At 58.7% G+C, this 19,572-nt stretch overlaps 1 protein-coding gene across 1 annotated transcript in view; it reads right to left on the reverse strand.

The window, feature by feature from the left end:
* Positions 1-266: 266 nt before the first annotated feature.
* Positions 267-19,572, reverse strand: part of ANP32A (acidic nuclear phosphoprotein 32 family member A) — a 33,891-nt gene continuing 14,585 nt past the window's right edge. The window contains exons 2-7 of the mRNA XM_006176594.2: positions 6,207-6,356; positions 5,885-6,007; positions 5,029-5,227; positions 3,880-3,977; positions 1,701-1,764; positions 267-1,442 (exon numbers count right to left, since the gene is read on the reverse strand). Coding sequence (XP_006176656.1) covers positions 1,372-1,442; positions 1,701-1,764; positions 3,880-3,977; positions 5,029-5,227; positions 5,885-6,007; positions 6,207-6,356 — 705 coding nt within the window. The 3' untranslated portion in view covers positions 267-1,371. The remainder of the gene's footprint in view (positions 1,443-1,700; positions 1,765-3,879; positions 3,978-5,028; positions 5,228-5,884; positions 6,008-6,206; positions 6,357-19,572) is intronic.

The following is a 19,572-nucleotide window of genomic DNA, read 5'->3' on the forward strand; positions in this document are numbered from 1 at the left end:
GTCTTTATCTCTTCACACCCCTCACCCCTGCCCACCGCTCAAAAGCAGCTTTTAATGGAGACGGCACGCCACCAAGTCTCACGCTGAGACCCCGAGTATCTGACCTGAGCTCCAGGCTACACAGCCTGTAAGACAACGACGTCAGGCAACCAGAGCGGAGCTCCCGGCCGCCCCCCCCGGCGGCCGGCAGGTCACCTGGACCGCCTCTTACCACGACCTCTGGCCTTCTGGACTCAAAGAAGCCATCCCCAAAAAATTGTATAAAAAGATTTATTGAAATTTATCAATGACAAACAGACATAAAACTCAAAGTTTGGCTCTTCTGAGGGGGAGGAAACCGGTGCAGACGAGAACACGGGCGAGGGAAACACACGTCACTTCAGAGGCAATCCGGAAGAGACAGGAAGGCAAACCTGTACACTGACTAGGAATTTGCAGTCACTTCGGATTTCCACTAGGTAAGAAATCACAATTCTGCATTAGTTTTCCGTGCTCGGGTGTATGGAAAAAAACCCAGCCGACAGGCAGCAGCGTCTCCTGTGCTCAGGTTCGTAAAAGGGTCTAAGCCCAGAAGGACCCGTGGAAGAATTCTCTGGTCATTTTGCAAAACAAAGCGGTCTAGCATCTTACAGAACAAGATAGGACAGTTCTGTTTGTTGTGTTTTGTAAGCTGTTTGACAGACGCTGGAGTTGGAGGGTTAGCGTCTCCTTGCATCACAACTGCCAGGTTCATTTTACTCCTAACTCAGAAGCCTGCTGCTCCCAGCTCTCGGCTCACCACCCAAGAGTGACATCAGTCTTCTCCGGCAAGCGAAGCCCACCACCATCCGCGAAGAGGGCAAGAGGGTGGGAGACGGGGAAGGGCCCCTGACCAGGGCCAAAGCCCGCCTTTAGGTCGCTATTTACAAACCAGGGTGCCAGGTGCCTCGAGCATCGCAGAACCACGGGAACCAGGACAGGAGGTGAGACCAGGCTGGTGCTCAGCCCTGCCTGGGCTTTGAGAAGCCAAACTGAGGGCAGCCACAGCCTTGCCCCCAACTCAGGAGGCTCAGGAAAGACCAGGAAATGAAAGGGCGCTCCGAACCGTCCTCCTGGGGAGCAAGGGGCAGACGGCCATGCGTGTGCCCTCAGCATCGCCTTCACAGGGACAGAACCAGACACAAAGAAGAGTAGGGGAAAGTAAAGAGTGGCAGTAAAAATAGTATTTTATTCCACCCCCTCCCGCCCTCCCACCCCCACCACCCCCAGTACACGTTTCCCCCTCGTTCCCACAGCAACGTTACAATCAGAAAAAAATAAGTTTCGGGGGGCAGGATTTGGGGGGGTTTGGGTAAAAACAGTCAAATCACAATAGGAATTTTTCAAAATAGGTTATTCCGCTTCGTCCTCGTCTTCTCCCTCATCCTCAGCTTCTCGTTTTCGCTTCTGACCCCTTTCTTCCTCTGGAAGAGAAAGGAGAAGACGTTTAGGTTAACACAATGTCGCCTCCGACTCCCCCCACCCGCTGGGAGAGCAGGGGCCGGACACTGAGGCCGCTTTGCCGTCCCTGGGAACTGAGGCAGGGGCTCTGCAAAGCCAGGGAGGCCCCTGTGGCCTCAGGAGGGCGTGTTCTGCCCACTGGCGGGTCCTCAGGGCCCACACCATCTGCTGTCACTGGCGGGGCCAGCCCGCTACCGTGGGGAGTAAAGAGGATGCCGTACCGCCAGGCTCCTCTTCATCCTCCTCGTCGTCTACCTCCCCGTCGTTGTAACCCTCCTCGTCCTCCTAGGAGAGAAGATGGGACATCAGTGCCCCAGACATTAAGAGGGACATGTCAGGACACTTTCCCCGATGCTGAGCTCAAAACGGGGTAGCCCCCAGGACCTGCTTGCTTCTTCATCAGGGGCCCCCTTTATGAGTTGGCGGAGAGCTTGAAACCCCTCCCCTGGAGAATACCGTGTCACACACCACCTTTGCAGACCACATGGTGGTGGTGGAGGGGGGATGTGGAGGGGGACACAGGTGGTGGTGGTGGTGGGGACACAGGTGGGGGGGGGACACATTCCACCCCCAGGCTAAGGATCCTGACTCGAAGTCCCTGTAACTCAGGCAGTTCCCCAGTGCGGGCTCTCGGGGGGCCAAGCGCCCCAACCGACTCCCCGTCACAGGGAGCAGGCTGTCCTGTCACCCGTCCTCAGTCTAGTTCTGGCTTCGAGGGAAGACCCCAGTTTTAGAAATCCAGATTCTGTGGGTGAGTCCAGCCTCACCCCACCCTGCCCCCTCGCCGTCCTGCCAACCTGGATTCCTTGGAGGGGAGGATAAATCAAGGCCCCCTGAGGACACCAACCCCAGCTCCCCGAGGCTCAGCAGGGGTGTGAGTCCCCCTTAACATGGGACCGTGCTGCTCCCGACGTCCTGGCTCACTGGGTCTCTGCATGCTGAACTGTTCCTAAAGCACCAGGCAGTCCATCGTTTAAAAAGAACTCGGCCATAGACTTCTTTTTGTCAAGGGAAATATCCCTTTATAATATCACCAAACAGCTCCTTAATCAGCCTGTTTGACAAGTGTGTGTGTGCGTGTGTGTGTGTGAGAGTGTGTGTGCGCGTGCATGTGCGTGTGCGTGTGCGTGTGCGTAAGCTCTCCTTTTCTGGAAGCTGAAAATCTGCAGACGGTCAATGAGATTACCCCCCCCCACACACACACACACAAAGAAACCCTGCACACTGAGGCTCTGGTGACAGGAAGAGCAAGGTGAAAAATCCACTGAGCCAGCGTGACCTTCTGCCCCATCCTGGGGGGACCTGTTTTGCCAAGTCTGGATTTTTAAAGTACACAACACTCCTCAGAGGTGAGCCTGGCAGCCGACACCTGGGAGAAGAGACCCCAGCCGCAGAACCTGGAGGGAACCGCGCCTGGCTCAGGCTCTTCCGCGGGCCCTGCCCTGCCTCTGCCCAGCGTGTGGGGGCCTGGCGGGCTGTGTGGCTGGGGCGTGTCTACACCCTTGGGGGAGGGAAAAGGGAAATGAGAGGAGGGCAGGACCTTGTCCACGCTGCTGTCATTTTAAGCCTCTCCAGGTCTAACTTTTGTGATTAACAGAGTTGGTTTAGAAATCTGAGAAGTCGGGGAAAATGACTCTTGTACAGAGAGACTCAGAGCATCCGAGCACGAAGGCCAGCGCAGAGCCGGGACCTGGAGGAGGTGGGACAGTCTAAGAAGTGGTCAGACACTCTCTTGTCAGACACTGTCCTTAAGCATTTTACTTACAAATTAGTTTATCCTCTTAACGACCCAGTGAGTTGATCCCTATTTACCAGCCAGCTGTAAAGTGACACCTGTTGTGCAGACGCAGAAACAGGCTCAGAAGGTCAAGGAACTTGTCCAGGAGCCGCTCACGGTGGAGCTGGGGTCTGCCCCTCAGACACACAACAGACCTCGTTAAGTGTGTGAGGGTGTCCGTCTGTGTGTGAGGGTAACAGCACTCCAGCTCCATGTGCAGGGACCCAGCAGTGCCTCATCCCATCACCCATCAGCTCAAGGCCGTCTCTGACTTTCCCTAGCACCTGAGTGCTCACAGAATATCTTGACTTCACACCTGAATGCCAAAAGGTGCAAAGTGGGGACGTGGACCATGCCAGGACTAGCTTTCACCTGGAAACGCGTGCCAGGCCTGCCCCAGCAGGTGAGTCCCCTCCTCACCTGCCTCCAGGATCCCCTTCCTCTTTCTCGGCCAGGGCCAGCTGCAATCTTGCTTCTCCCAAACCAGCCCAACAACAGGCCCTGAAACGGACTCGTTTCCCAGACTGCCAAAGCCGACTGCTGAGGCACTGAGCAGAGCTGACTCGGGCAGCAAAGCCAGGAAGGGGGACCCCAGGAGACAGTCCCCCAGCCCGGCCTCTTACCTCCTCCTCCCCACTCACGTCCTCCTCTTCACCTTCCTCCTCCTCCTCCTCGTCCTCCTCGTCCTCCACTACCGGAGCGTCTTCATCGTACTCCTCCTCTGTGCACGGAACGGGGGCGAGAAGCATCTGGAGTGAGCGGCCCTCCCTCCCACACGCAGCACAGACCCCAGGCTGAGGGGTCGGGCACGGCGGCTGTGGTCCTCAGTGCAGGGCCCACGACCCACCCACACCCCCGCAGGCCCGCAGCCAGGACGCTCGGATGCCATCGGACACATCCTAAAATGATCCCAGAGTGAGCCCTCCCTCCAAGTTGTACGAAAGGAAGGACCCCTTGTGAGGTGTGAGGCTGCAGAGCAACTGCCAAGTCGAGGCCCAAGGGACGAGGCCCGGAGAGCAGAGCAGGCAACTCAGTGAGAGGGCGTCGAGCTGGACCCCACCTTCACGGTGAGGAAGCCGAGTCCCGGGGGAGAAGGGGCCCGCTCAGTCACACACAGGCAGCTGCAGGGCTGGGCCCCAGAGGCCTGGTCTCAGGACGCCAGCCCTCGGGCCTTTGTGCTACATCACCAGATGCCTGGAATTAGGGCAAACAGGTGTCTGAACACCCTGCAGAGTCCTCCCACCTAACAAGGGAAAACAGAACCGCTGGGGCGACGACATCTCAGCCCTCCAACTGTACCCTGGCCACGGAGACCTGCACGGAGGCCGCGCTGCGCCGGCAGTGTGGGGGGGAGCACCGGCCCCGACTGCTCCCTGTGGCCCCAGGGAGCCCATAGTGCTGCCTGCAGCCTCCTCCGCTTCCAGGGACCTTGGGGCTCCTGAGTCCACCCCCCTGCAAGGCCCGGCCTCCAGTCCTGTGGGCCGCAGCCACCAGGGGGCCCCGTGACCTGTCCAGCCATCACCTCATCTCCACTCCTGGACACCCAGCCGGGGAAAGGGGACCCTCAGCCACCCCACTTTCCTCCACCCGCTCACCCCTCCCTGGAAGAGCATCAGTCCAGGGCCACTCACTGCACATCTCATTTTCAGGGGGACTTTGGAAAAGAGGAAAAACTGAAGGGAGGACTCGGAGGGTTTTGCAGGGTCAGAATGTGGCTGGGGAATCGCAGGACGGTCTCTGGGGCCCAGCCCCCTCGGATCCGCGCCACCCACCGTCCTCGTCCTCGTCCTCGTCGTCCAGGCCCTCCACGTAGCCCTCGGCGTCCGAGTCGGGGGCCTCCTTGTCGTCCCGGTCGTAGCCGTCGAGGTACGAGAGCTGCGGGAGCAGCTTGAACACGTTTTCTCGGTAGTCGTTCAGGTTGGTCACCTCGCAGTTGAACAGGTCTAAGCTCTTGAGGTTTTCTAACTTCTTCTGCAAGCACAACGCAGCCGACAGTGAGCGGTGCGCACGAGGCGGGCAGGGGGACAGCGTGCCGGTGACGAGCAGGCTCCGCTCTGGCTCTGCTCGGCCTCATCACCCGAAGACGGGCAGCTGGACCTGAGGACTGTTAGAGCGTCGCCCAGCGCCGACACGTCCACACAACAGTTTTGGCTTCTGCCCTAACAGACGGGCTTGAAAGGAAGCCGGGGCTCCCGGTGCGCGAGCCAAGAGCTCTGTGCCCGCCTCTGTCCAGGGACCCGAGGAGAAAACCGGCGGTCACCTCCAGGGTCCCCTAATTCCTGGACGGCTCCTCCCTCCCTCGTGAAGGGCACAAGCCACGGTCTCAGCCTAAAGAAACGACAGCTCAGGCTGTCAAAGTGGAGCAGAAATTCTAACAGGAAAAGGACAGGCCAGAAATCAAACCTCAGGTCCCACCACTCCCCCCACCTGCTGCCCACTCAGACTGTGTGACCCTGGCCAAGCTCTAGTTCTCAAGGCCTCAGGTTCTCTACGGACGAAGCAGAAGTGTCTCAGCGCAGAAAGTCAAAGAAAGGAAGATTAAAAACCAGAAGTCCTCCACACGTAGAAGCAGGGTTCCCGGTCCCAGTCCCTCCCGCCCGTGGAGAGGGGAGGACCCCAGTGACTCACCAGTGGCTCTATTGTGCTGAGGTCTTTAATTTTGTTGCCACTTAAATTTAGATGCGTGAGGTTCGGACACTTTTCTGCCAATATTTCCAGGCCCCCTGAGATTCTGTTATCGCTTAGTTCAAGCTAACAAGGCAGGGAGAGAAAAGGCAGGAGCGGCTCTTAAAACGAAGGCTCTCCTGGGCCCTGGCCGCCCGGCTCCCAGCAGACGGGCCAGGAAGGGAGCGCGGGGCTCACGCAGCCTTGCCTCCAATCGGCTCCCTTGACACGAGGAAATGACCCCCGTCCCCCACCCTGCCTCCCGCACGCGCGCTCCGCTGTTTACCTTCTTAAGTTTGTTTAACTTTGGTAAGTTTGCGACTGAAGTGAGGCCTACGTTGATTGTGCTCAAGAACTGCAGCTCTTCAAACTCATCTGTGAGGCCTTCGATTTTGCCGTCGTTCGACCGACAGTTGTCCAGGACGAGCTCCTTCACCTGGAGGGAAGGGCAGCGTGAACTGGGGCAGGTGGAGGGCAGGGCGCGGACCCAGGGGCGCGTCCTCCGGCTGCCCGCGGCCGGGGCGGGGCTGGCGGAGCCAGGGCGCCACTGGGGACAAGAGCTTCGGCAGGACTGGAGGAGACAAGCCGGACCAGCCCCGCTGCCGTCGGCAAGGCTGGGGTCTCCTTCCCACCCCGCAGCCACCGCTTTCCAAACTCCATCACGAAACAAAGCATCTAAGCTCCCAGCTCCCCGCTGGCAGCAGCCACGTGTGGTCAGGCAGCCTCTGGGCCCCCCATGCCAGACCCTCAGAGCCCATCACCCCAGTGCCCACCCCGGCCCCAGCCTGACCATCGTCCCTAGGCCAGCTACTGGTCCTCCTCCCTCTGTGCCTGTGGCCCTCTGCATGCAGATGGGGACACACCTGAATGTCTGCTCTCACTGGCTCCCCCACCGGTCGGGGCCGGCCCAGGGACCTGGCAGCCACCTCCTGGTCCCCAGCCTGGCCCACCCCACAGCAAGGGCAGCGGACCAGGGACCCCTCCCCCCTCCCCTCCCCCTCCCCAGACCAGCGCTGTCCACCAGCCTCCCTGGGACGACAGAAACCCCCAGCACGTCCGAGAGAGGGGCCACTGGCCACGTGTGGCTGTGAGGTGAGACGAAGTTTTAAATCTTATTTAGTTTTAATTAGTAAAAGTGTACAGACGCACATACAAGCTACCACATCGAACACCGCAGCTCTAGACTTAGGGAAGGACAGCCACTACCCTGGGGTGGACCCTCCAGAAACGCCGAGGGGAGCACAAAACAGAAGCTGGTCTTCGGAGACACCCGTGTCCCCGCCTACTGCCCCCTCCACCTCCCGGAAGGGGGTGGCCCTGTTAAGAGTTAGCAGATTGTCTGCTCTTCCCTTCTTACCCAAACTTTGGCCCCTAAGTTATTTCTAATGAGGTAGAAAGAACTGATAAAGAGCTACGCCTCACTGGGCTGCTGGAAGGCAGACCTGGCCACGGGAGAGTCCACGCTTGGGCACAGACGGCAGGGACACAGGCCGAGGAGGAGCAGTCAGGCCTCAGGCCTGAGACAACCTAGGAGGGTCAGGGAAGGAGGCCAGGGTGCCGGGCCCCGCGGGCAGATGCCCAGTGTCACCCCCGCCTGTCCCCGAGCTGCCACGGGCTGCTCCCTGGCCTCCCGGGACCACCGGGCACCTTGGAGGGGACCTCTCCTGGCTGCACCTGGTACTGGACACAGCACCCCCACCTGCCCACTCCCTGCAGCCTCCAGGAAACACGCGTTGACGTCCCCTGGCTATGAGGCCTCCCTGGGACTGCTCCCCACAGGTTCGGACTCCTCTCCTGGGGGTCCCATGGTACAGGCCCGTCCTCAGCTGCAGTCCGCACTGTCTGATGGGTCGTTCTTGCCCCTCGTAGCCTCTTCTCCTCTGGATAAGCAAGCGAGCTTGCCAGCCAGTCACTGTCCAGGGCTGCTCCCCACCTCTGAGCCGGCTGATCTGCCGAACTTCTTCCTGCGGGGCCCAGGATGACCGCCCGCCATGGTGGGCCTCCCACTTGGGCGTCGCTGGTCCAAGCGCCAACATCGGGGAACAGGGGCCATAGCAGGCATGCCACGAGCTCCCTCAGTCCACCCCTGCTAGTGGACAGACCAGGGACACTGGGGCACGTCTGGGCCACAGCACCCCCTAGCTGCCCTGCTTCCTTCTCCCCAGTGGACAGAGGCAGCCCGCTCAGCCCACCTTGCCCCTGGATCCGGGACGGAGTAAATCCATTCCTTTCCCACTCTCAGTCCCCAGGGAACGCCAGATGCCCAGGTCAAGCCACCTTCTCAAGGTCTCTGGCAACACCGCCTGGGAATAAACCCCGTGAGGCCTTCTGCCCTAGGGCAGGAAATCGGTGTAGAGCCAGGAAGCCCGGCCTTAGGGGAGCAGAGCAAGGGGAGTGAGGTCAGCTGTGCTGGGGGAGGAGAACCAGCCTTCCGTGTGCAGCTGACGCTGCAGTCCAGGGCGCAGGCCTCTCTGGTTACTCTTTCCTTGAAAGGCCCTGGGAACTCTTTAAGCCCCACCGAAGACAGACAAACATGAGAAGGGTTTCCAGTCCACCCTCAGATTTCAGACGTGGTCTCTACACGGGTCAAGGGCTTCTCTTCCGGCCATCAGCCGGGAAGTCCTCAGTGACGGGTGTGCGTGTGTGTGTGCACACAGAGTGGAGACGGTGCTGCGGAGTCAAGGGAATTCCTCCCAGAAGTCGGCCTCTTTCCCGGAGAGACACAACGCTGCCTGGGACTTCTACCGACAGACACAAGGTTCCAGCCCCAGATCCCAGCACCACCCCACGCTCGTGCCCATTCCTGGCGGGGACAACTCTCAAGGCACCGCTGCGAGTGCTTTTATGAATAATAACCATGACGTCTTTCCTGAGCCCTTGGCAGGCACGCTCTTCCAGGGCACCGTCTCACTCCATTCTCACAATCACCCGCTTCACAGGCACATCAGAACCGTCGAGCCTCAAAGTCCCAGGAATGGGCACAGGAAGGGGTCTAACGGACCCAGGTGGTCAGCGTTGCTGCCAGACAGGAGGGTTTCCCTGCTGCTCCCAGTGCAGGGCGCAGGCTCTGCAGACTCCCCAGCTTGATCCTGGCCTGCACCTGCTCCCCGCCTGCAGCCCCGCTGGCCAGGTGGGGGCCATGCCCGGCAGTCCCCGCCCTGGTTACACTTCCTCTGTAACCAAAGCACAAGACCTAACCCAGCGCTCACTCAGATGAGGCTGCAGCCAGGGAGTGAGGATAAGAAGCGGGCAGGGGCGGGGGGGCTGAGACCCCACTCCTCGCCAAGGGGTAAGAGGCCACTTCCCATCACTTGGGCAGGAAAGCCTGTGGTGTCTGGCAGGCCAGGTGGCTGTTCCAGGTCTGTGGGGCCTCCGGAATCCCCATGGTTTCTGCATTTCCTTCCTGGCGGGGCTTCAGCACAGTCTGGGGAGAGATCAAAGGTGGGGGGTCCTCGAGGCTCACACCCTGAGGTGATACCACCAGAAAGCCTAAACCACACTGGGGGAACCCACCGCTGCTCTGTGGGGCTCTGTGGGGCGCTGTGTCACTGGCGGTGCAGGCGGGCAGTGTGTGAAGTGTCTGAACTGCACCAACAGGAGAAAACAAGACCTCTAGCCAAAGAGCTGACCTGTGGCAGGCGTTCTGCCCACCCCAACCACCTGCCTGCCCGCAGGGTGGCCACGCTCTCTCCCACCACAGGGCAGGCTCCTGTGTTTTAAAACGTCCACTCGCCCCAACCTCCCTTAAAGTGGCCTGATTCCCACACGCTCCCTCCTCCCGTCTCTACTTGGTGGCCTGTGCTCCAAACCCTTCCCTTTTACATCCAGGGCGTGTTCTGCTTAAAAAAGTAAAAAAAAAAAGTAAGGCCCATTTCCCCTTGCCAAATCCTGGGTGTGAGCTAAGTGCAAAGTTAAAATTAAACTGAAAATTTGTACTTTGGGTTTAGACTCCACCCCAGTCCCACTGGCCGTTTAAAAATATCCAACTGCGGTGACCCTCCGGTCCACTGACTGGCATCACTCTGCTTGTGTTGAGAGCTTTTCAAACACGCCATGCACAGGCCTGCACAGGACCCCACGCCACACTCCGCAAGGGCTAACAGCCGAGAGGTGTCTGCGCTCTCACGCACACTCAGCCGCCAAGAGATGTTGGTGGGAGGTGCTCAAGGTTCCCAAGAAATTCGACTGCCCGGCTCCTGCGCTTCCTGAAACCTTGTCCCCAAAGCAAGATCGCAGCCGTCACTTCTCACCAAGGGGGGCTGAGCCGTCGTGACAAACACAAACACATTACTACGCTAAGAACAACCCGGTGCTTGTTTCCAAACTGTGAAATCTTGTCTTTACAGATCCTTCACCTTAGACCATTCCTCTCTATTCCCAGACTGCAGTCCCGGTCACGGTCATCCAAGTCACTCTAAGTCCGCCTCTGCTTCCAAATGGGGTTTCTGTGGCAGCGGGGATGCTGGCCTCCTGGGAAGGCCAAGGCCAGCTGGCTGGGTGACCCCGCTCCATCCCAGGTCGCAGGCCTTGCCTCGCAGAAAGGGGATGACACATCCGTTTAACCTATAAAGCAAGCTCTGGCCTAGAAAACGTTCCTGGCTCCCCTCCGCCTCTGGGAAAAAATTCAAGGTCCAAAACTGACCTGAGGAGGCCCTCCACTCTCAGCCTCCCCCCACTCCCTCCAGTCTCATCGCCCCCACCCCTGCCTAGGGACCTACTTCAAGCCCCCTCCCCAGGAAGCCTTCCGCACCCAGCTCTGAGCATCCCGGGGCGTCGAGGGCAGCTGCTGCACGAATCATTTAATCGTGTATTAAGCATGCGATCCTCCTAGAGGTCACGGACTGTCCTCGTCCCCCGTAATCAGCCTAGCGGGGAGCAGGGTGCTTAACAAATGACCTGTTTACCGTGCCAGCGCAACACTCGGTGCCAGGCATAGAGGGAGACAAACCATCATGGAACTTACGGGGTGGCTGGTCCAATACTGGCTGAACGAGCCCTCGCTCTTATGAACAGTCACAACCATGCCTGCTGGAGTGTGCTGTGCCCCCACATGAGCACTGCCCCCAGGAGGCAGGTCAGCTGTGCACCCTCCTCTTGACCTGACGCAGTGCTTGGCACACAGGTCTCTTGCCCAAAAGAAAACCTCTCTCTACACAGGGTGCTCCCGTGACACTGTCCATCCGAGCAGCTGAGGGGACACAGAGGCGACGGTGAGCCACAGTCGGGCCTGCCAGTAGCAGATGCGGTGGTGGGCGGAGGAGACAGACGCTGGTGAGCAGCTGCGGTCAGCGTGCCAGGTCGCAGGCCCGAGGCTGGGACAGGGCGCGTTCTTCACACGCCTCCACCCAGGAGGACAGCACACTCAAGGCAGACGAGGGGGACCCGGAGAGACCAACAAAGGGGTGCACCCAAGCAGAGCCACAACTGGTGAGAGTCTGCAGGGCCCACTGCACAATGAAAATGTGACAGCCCGCGCTTCAGAATTGCCCACGATTTCAGGACACTGACGGCAGCGCCTCAAGGCCAAGGGCTGGGAGGGCCCCCTAAGGGTGGGGCCTGCGTGCGTGCACAGGCCACACGCCCACAAAGCTGGTCCTGATGTCAAAAGACAGCCCGGGCCTGGAGCTGAGCCCCGGGAAGGCCAGAACCAGGAAGAAGGGAGCTCGAGAGGACTGCTCTCCACCTTTCCACTCTCTGAGGGGCGAGCAGAGTGCACAGGGGAGGCTCTGGAGTCGGATGGACCTGGCTCCAGGCCAGTTCCCCGCTTGGCAAAAGCTCACCCCACTCTCTCTCTGTTTCCTCCGACAACAGTGCCCGTCGCCTGCTTGGACCCACCTTCACCTTGGTCCACAGCCACCTTCACTGTGGGGTCTACAGAAAGGGCACAGGAGCGGGAACCCGGGCAGGCCAGCAGCTGGGTCACCTCCACTGTCCGCAAGGCTTCTTCATGGAACGGAGGCCTCTCCACACTCTGGACAGCGAGACGGTGTGCCGAGAACACGGCCCGTGGAATTTTATACCTATACCTTGTTTGGTTTAGTTTTTCCCACTAACCTCGAAGCTTCATTTTCTTTCTTTCACTGAATAAGAAAGCAGTAAATATTTGTAGTTTTGGTTTCAACCTTGTCAGTCCCTGACCAAGTTAGTTTTCAGACCCCAGCCTTGCAACAGAAGACTTAAACCAGATCGACCCGTGTGTTTTTGGTGCTCGTGGATTTTAAATAGGTCAGCTTTTAAATGGGCCATCCCCTGTTGCAGATCCCATTTCGAGCTCGAAGGCCACACTGTCTGAGATGCCCAGGCGGACAGGACATGGGTCCTTCCCAGAGACGTTCGACAGGAGTGACAGAGGCTTGCGATTTGGTCCTTTTAACCATAAAATCTCTAGTTTTGCTTATAAGTCAGTGTGGCACCTGCAAAAATCAGTCAGGCTCTGGGGGAAAAGGTGGACGTTTCAAAGTCGACAGAGGCCCTGGGACCGTCTAGGTCAGTGGCTTGCTGACTACAACCCACAGTGAGAAGGCATCCCCACCGCGGCTCGGCACGCACGTGTGTGTGTAGGGGGGGCACGCACACCAAGACAAAACTCTGCCTCTTACAGCTACTCTTCTATTGTATTAAAAACACTGTTTTTCCAATGTGAGCCACAGTTTGCAAAATGCTGGTTTAGTTCTGCCCTCTTCTAGAGGAAGGAGCAAGGTCCGGATCCTGCCTAGAGCGCAGGAACCCTGAGCCGGGGGATCTCCTCTGCCGCCCCGCCCCGCACCGCACCGCTGATCAGACGTCAGCCCCCGGGGGAAGGCCGTGGAATCAAGCACGTAGCTTTCCCATTTCTACTAACAGGCAGTTATTCTGCAGCCTCAATGGTAGCTAAGACTCAGGTCTCTGTATCTCTTAAAGACCTTTTAAAATCTTAACTCAGGGGCAGGGTCCCACCTTCCTTTAAAATAAAAAAAATAAATCTCTCTTAAGAAAAAAGCATCTGAGTGCCTGGATTTTGTCTGCACCCCACAACAGAGCTCTGGAGGCGCAGGCGAGAGCACATGGCCGCAGGAAGGCAGTGACGCCATCCTTATTATTTTAGGGAACCAGGCAAGGCGGGCTGGCTCGCTGCAGCGGTAATTAAGCTGTCGGTAGGCAGGGCCGGGGTAATAGGCTAAGCGCCGGCTGGGGGAGGCCCCGCATTAACATAACCCTGTGACTGGCTCCCTGGCCGCCTGGAACCTGCTTCCTACCTCCCCCCACAGGCACAGGGAGGACTCAGTTTCTGCCTTGCCAAGACAGAGGAGCTGGTTCCACTGCAGATGCCTCCTCCGGCCAGATAAACAGACCTGGGCTTTGGGCTTGTCAGATGGGCCTGTTTCGCTATGAACCCTGGTGGAGCTGGGGCCTTTCCCTAACATTATACCTTTGCTTTCTTTCCCTTAAACTTCATTCCTCCCTCCTGGCCAGTCTAGATTCCATTCCAGTTCAAGGACTTGTCAGTTCCACCTCCTGCAGGAAGCCTTCCCTGATTGCCCTGCCCTAGCTCTGCAGGATTTAAAAGCAGGATTCCCAGAAGGCTGCTGGGGGGAAAGTAGAGGAGTGGGGTGCACTGAGGTCAGGGAGAGCTGAGGGTTCTGGAATTGGTGAATGACATGATCAACAGAAAATCTAGCAGGCTACACCTTCTAAATGGTTGTCCCTTCCTACCTTCAGTGGGTACCAGAAACTGAAGAAGCAGGAGGTGGAAGCAGGGTCCCAACAGGTCGTGTTGAGTGGTGACCGGGAGAAGGAAAGGATACAAGAAGCGCGGAGGTGTGGAGCAAAGGACGCTTGCCAGGCTGTCTGATGACCCGGACTGTGGGGCCCACGCTGCCACCAACTTGCTGTGTGCCCTGGGGGAGTCACTGTAGTCTTCTCCAGGCCCCTCATCCGGATAATGGAGCCTGAGCACAGACCTGAGATCCCTTCCAGTTCCAAAGTTCTGTGGGCCCACCCACTTTTCGTCCCACTCCACCTCCAAACTCAAGTCACTGTTCCCCAGAAGAAGGTGGGAGATTCCACAGGCCAGAGGAGCCCAGGATCCACCGTTGAGGGACGCCAGGAAGGAGATCAGGGACACTGGGCAATTATCCCAGATAATTACTGAAAAGCGAAAATCAATCATGTCTCTCAAAACACACAGGATCACAGTGACAGCCCCCAGGGCTCAAGGTGCTGGGGTCCAAATGTGGGAGCCTGACACCACCCCGTCGGCTGCCTGCCACCTCACTGGACAGTGGGGAGCAGGCGCCTCAGCTCCTGGGGTCCTACTGCCCACTCTCCTTTCCTGTGGTCCATAAAAACCCACACCATCCACAGTGATCCAGGAGCCACAGCTCCGGCCTCACACAGGAGGAGAGCCCCGAGGACACTGAAGAGGAAGGCCTGGGGAGCAGACGGCGTTCCCCCTGGGCAACCTTCCTAAAATGCTGCTTTGATCGGGTCACTCCCTGTGGACGAATCCAGACAAATCAAATGCAAATCCAGAAGGGATTCCCAGCACCCCCCACCCATCAATGCTCTCTGACTAAAACCCTATGCTCTCTTGTCAAGTCTGCCCTGCCTCACCCCTCTGCCAGCCTCCCTGACTCGCAGCAAACACGTGACACCATCTGCACTTCTTACGGTTTACGAAGCCCTTTCCCAGGCGTCATCTTTTTGAATCCACAGACAACTGGGACCCCACTCGTCCTACCCCGCCCCAGGGAAATCTCCCCGTCCCCCGGCTTGGCCGCGGGACCCCTGGCAGCCTTTCTTCCTGTGGTCTCTCCTCCAAACACAGCCTTGCTAAGGTCTGAGGTCTCAGTGCCCTCTCTCCACTTCCGTGCCCTGCCCAGAGGGGCTGGCTAAGTGGTCAAGCTGGACCAGGTCACTCAAGCTAGAGGAAAGGATGGAGCAGGGGAAGGCAATGGCTCTGACCCCTTATTTGCTTTCGGAAGCAAAGCACCCCACTAACTCCATTCTCGGACAAATAAACAAAAAGGTACAAAACTGGCTTCCAGGGCCCCCCGGGCCAGCTGCCTGATATGGCTGATCTGGGCTCCTGAAATCAATTTCTGGGATTTAAACCCAGCTGGGCTGGGACCACTTATGGAAATCCCAGTGGAGTCCCGAGTCAGCCCAGGGTCTCTGCAGTGGGTGTGAACGGCGACAGCCAGCCCCCCCCCCCCCCCCCCCCCCCCGTCGACCAAGGGGAAGAATGGTCCGCAAAGCAGAAGTGAATTCATTTGCTCGGCTTCACCATGCGGAGATCACGAGCCGGCAGTTCACAGCCTCTGCCCAGCCCATCTCGGAGGACACCACGCCGTCCAGACTCAGACACTTCCCACAGCCCTAGGAGGGGCTCCTGCCGAATTTCCAGTTGGCTTTACAGGAGTGCTTCAGAGAACTACAGGACCGCAACGTCGCCGCCTCTGGGGACCTGCTCCATCCAGCCCAGCTCCCAGGGCAACTGACGGAGCCGGGTGGAAACCGACCCAGTGATTCGCCCAAGGTCGCAGGGCTAGCCCACCGTGGAACCAAGCCTGGGGCCACTTGCAATCTCCTAACTTAGGCACCCCAAAGTCACCGGTGTCCCCCTGGGGGGCTCCCCAAAGCAAGAGGAAACAGGAGGAAAAAGAACACAGCTGCTAAAGAAAGAGCCCCAGGCCTGAGCCCCGCCCGCCCCCGCCAGCCTCCCCACACAGCCCAGCAGGGCTGGAAGGCAGAGGAGGGCGGACAGGCTAAGTGGCCTCGGGGAAGAAACCCTCGACCTTGGCCTCCCTCCCTGCCACCTCTACCCAACTGACAGCCGCTCTGCAGTGACAGCCGCAGAGCAGACACACCAGTGGCGATGCCCGGGCATCCAAGCACCGACCGGAAACCGCTGATCTGGCAGAGGGGGAACTAACCCTGCGAAAGAACCTAAGGCTGGGGGCTGAAAGTCTTTTCTGTCCAAGACCACAAAACAAATGAGCCAAGGGTCACACATAAGGAGCAGTTTAATCTCCTTCTCCCTTAGAGAAATGAGATGTGCAGCTTGCCTCAGTCTGAAAGTTAAATGCTCGTGGCACGAGTGCTGGTGACGGAGGTGAAGAAATGCTGGGGAGCAACGCTGCTGCCATGTGCCCCTAGCTGGGGGGGGGGGGGGCAATGGAGTGAGAACAAGGGAGGACGGTGAAGCGAGGGGCCGCCGCGGGGACGGACAGGGACGGGACAGACACCGGGGGACGGACACAGGCAGTCCCAGGCAGAGACAAAGTGAGAGGCTCTGTGGGCTCTGCCCCCTTCCCGAGCTCCACCCGCTTCACCCGGGTCCTGGGACAGACCCTCACCTGCATCTGCTGGGTTTTAAAACCCGGCACAGGCTGAGTTCACTGCCCTTCACAGATCTACAGCTGCTTTAATCTCAAGATGCTAAAAACAAAGACAAAACAAAAAATGAACACCTTTCTGATTCCTGAAGAGTCAGGGAGGGGCTGGAAGCACAGGGATCACAAGGGAAGGGGCCCAGCGGCCTCGCTCTGCAGCGGAGGCTCGCGGAGCAGGCCCTGCCCGGGTGGCCAGCACAGACAAGGCCATCCCAGGCTGGGTGACGGGAGTGACGGGGGTGGATCGAGGGTCCTCGGTCAGGGCTTCAGGATGGGACCAAACATTAAATTCTGACACCTGAAGCAGAACTTGAGGAAGGCGCCGGAAAACCATGACCCTGGAGAGCAGCGGGAGGAACTGGTGATGTTGAGGCTGGGGTGGGGGGTACTCCTGGGGGCTGTCTTTCTCCAACTCTGAGCGGGGAGCCGTATGCAAACAAAAGTACACTTATTCTGTGCTCTCCAGAGGCTCAGGAGCCAAGATCTGGGTGCAGGAATTACAGACAGGCAGTTGGTGGCCCAGCGTAAAATGTAAGAGGGTGAAGACCCTGGACGGGGGACCTGCCTGGTCCTCCTGGGGACAGCTGGGTGGCGGTGACAGGGTTTGTGGAAGAAGGGAGGAGAGGGGCACTGGCACAAGGACGGGGGGAGGCCGCTGTCGGTCACACGCACCCAGACACACGACGGCACAACCAGCCGGAGTGGCGGCAGGATGGCGGGTTTCGCAGCGGCGGAAGCCAGAGCTGTCTGGACCACAGCAAGAGGGTTAGGGCCCAGGACTCCACCGCAAGCGGGGGGGTCTCACTTGCCCTCCTCAGAGGAAAGAGGAGCTCCAATTCAGGACTGCGCTCACCCAGTGCTTCCAGGTAGAAAGCACCCTGGGGAGGACCCGGCAGAGGTCTCGCTGGTCGGTGCCTGATCCAGGCTTTACCGCTCAGGAGCTGCGTGGCTTTGGGCAAGGCTTCACGGAGACTTAGTCTCCTCATCTGTAAACAGGAGGAGAACCCCTACCAACCCCACGCATCTCCGTGGGACCAGGTGCGATCCATCACGCTGTCCCGGAGGGGCCCGGGAGGAGTTTCACAAGCAAGTTTCTTACCCCAAGCTTGGCACCCCGGGGAGCAGAGAGGAGGGTCACGTCGCTCTGAGCCCCCACACCGCCCTGCACTTAGCTCACAGAACATGTTCGCTGAACTGAAAGGCATTAAAAATAACCTGGGAAGCACTCTGCCGTTTTTCCTTCCTGTTAAACCGCAGCAGTTTGCCAGGTGCTCCTGAACACCCCTCTTCACTGCCACCCTCCACGCTGGGGCAGAACCACCCGAGTCACACCGGGATGGGGTGCTGAGAGGACAGCCTCCCAGGACGGGGACAGGAGTGTCTGACGCCTCTGCAGAGGCCCCCGGTGCTCCGTGTCCCCCAGGCTCTGTCAAACGGCCTGAGCTGATCCTGGGTCCAGGCCACCGACGGACCACCCCAGGACAGGTTCAGTGGCCCCTGGAAAAGCCCGCGAAAGCAGAGACACAGCACACACAACACACACAACTTACACGACGTGCCGCTCCAGACGACGCCCCCCTACAGATGGGGACACTGCAGCCCAGAGACACAGAACAGCCAGGTCAAAGCACTTCTGTTATTCTTTTCTTTTTAATTTTTTAAATAAGTAACATCCAATCTCATGGTTTCAAAACCAAAAAACCGTAAGATACACAGTAATGCTCTCTCCCTTCCTGTCCAGTTAACCATCTCGCCCATTAAAGTTCCTCCCAGAGTTTGTTTAAACATATACAAGCAAATTCAGAATCTGATTTCTCTCTTTTAGCCCGAATTAGCAAGTCGCATCCTGATCTTTGCCTCGCCTTTACTGCGCGAAGTCTGCGTGACACGTAGCGCACAAAGCCTTCCTCACTCCCCATTCGCATCGTGTTCCCTTGTGTGAACGCGCCACCGTTTTTCTTAACCAGTCCCTCAGCGATGCGTGCCTGGGTTACTTCCAATCTTCTGCTGTAATAATGTCATGACGTAGAGAGGCTGGCGCACGTGTCACTGTGCCTTCACCCAGCTTGCTAACTAACCAAGGTGTGGGCATCAGACCGCACTCCTGACGTGCAGGGCGGCAGAGACCTGGACTCCCACGGTCTAACGGGCTCGCCACCGCACCCGTGGACAGCCGCCTCACCTCCACCCAGCCAGCACTGCCACTCAGCGCCTTCCACGTGCCAGGCCCTGCACCAGGCTCCAGGACAAACCATCCTTGCCTTCTGCCCCCAGAGTGTCCAGTCTGGGACAGAAAGGCAGAAGGGACCGCTGCAACACACAGGGGCAAGTTCAATGCGCCCTGAAGGCCATCTGACCTCCGGGGCCTGTCTCCCTGTCTGGTAACGGGTGGCCACACCTGCACCTCTGGGGTGTTCTAAAGGGTCAAAACCTAATGCTTGCCAAGGACCCGGCGTGAAGCAAGGCTCGGAGCAGGCGCTCATCAAGGGCTGAGCCTAACTCTTGTCCCAGACGAGGCCTTGCTGGTGGCAAGGGTGTTGCAGGCAGCGCGCACGGCACAGCCCCGCCCGGCCAACAGCACCCTCCTCACGGACAGATGGCATGAACTGCTGGTGCTGGAGGCAGCACCCAAGCCCCTGCTCACATCTCAGCCCACCTGTATCGGACGACTGGGCCTTCTCCCACTTTCCAGGCCCTTTCGTACGTCGACGTATCCTGCGTTTGTTTCTCATCTGTGTGGGGAAGCCTCCGCGTTTGAAGTACAGACACGTGTTTATTACGGAGAATAAACCCAGACGCATGTTCACTAAGACCCCGGCACAGAGAGGCCTGGAGAGGCCCACGGAAAGCTGCTTTGCTGGGGTCTCCCTGCGCTGCAACGTGATTACCTGCAGGAGAAGACCGAGCCCCAGCGCGACTACGCTCACTCTAGAGCGTGCTCTGTTCAGCAACGGAGCGCTTTCGAAAATCAGAGATTCTGGTATCGCCCGTTTCACTCTCCTGGGGGAACGAATGCAGCAGATTTTACAGCGAGAGGAGAAAGAAATGGAAGGCAGGGGTCTAGCGTGTTTCCACATGCTGAGCAGCCCCCAGGCAGCGGGGAGGAGGCACAAGGTTGCGGTGAAGGCAGGAGGCTCCCCGTGCTGCTCTGGAGCCGAAGCCCTGGCTTTGCACCCGGCACTGCTCCTCAGTCCTACGTGACCTTGAACGGCCCCTCCACCAGCCTTCTGGGCCTCAGTTCCCTCCTCTGTCGCAGTGGGAACAGTCCCATTCACTCTG

The sequence above is a fragment of the Camelus ferus genome, chromosome 27 (genome assembly GCF_009834535.1).
Source record: "Camelus ferus isolate YT-003-E chromosome 27, BCGSAC_Cfer_1.0, whole genome shotgun sequence".
In the NCBI taxonomy this organism is placed as follows: domain Eukaryota; kingdom Metazoa; phylum Chordata; class Mammalia; order Artiodactyla; family Camelidae; genus Camelus; species Camelus ferus.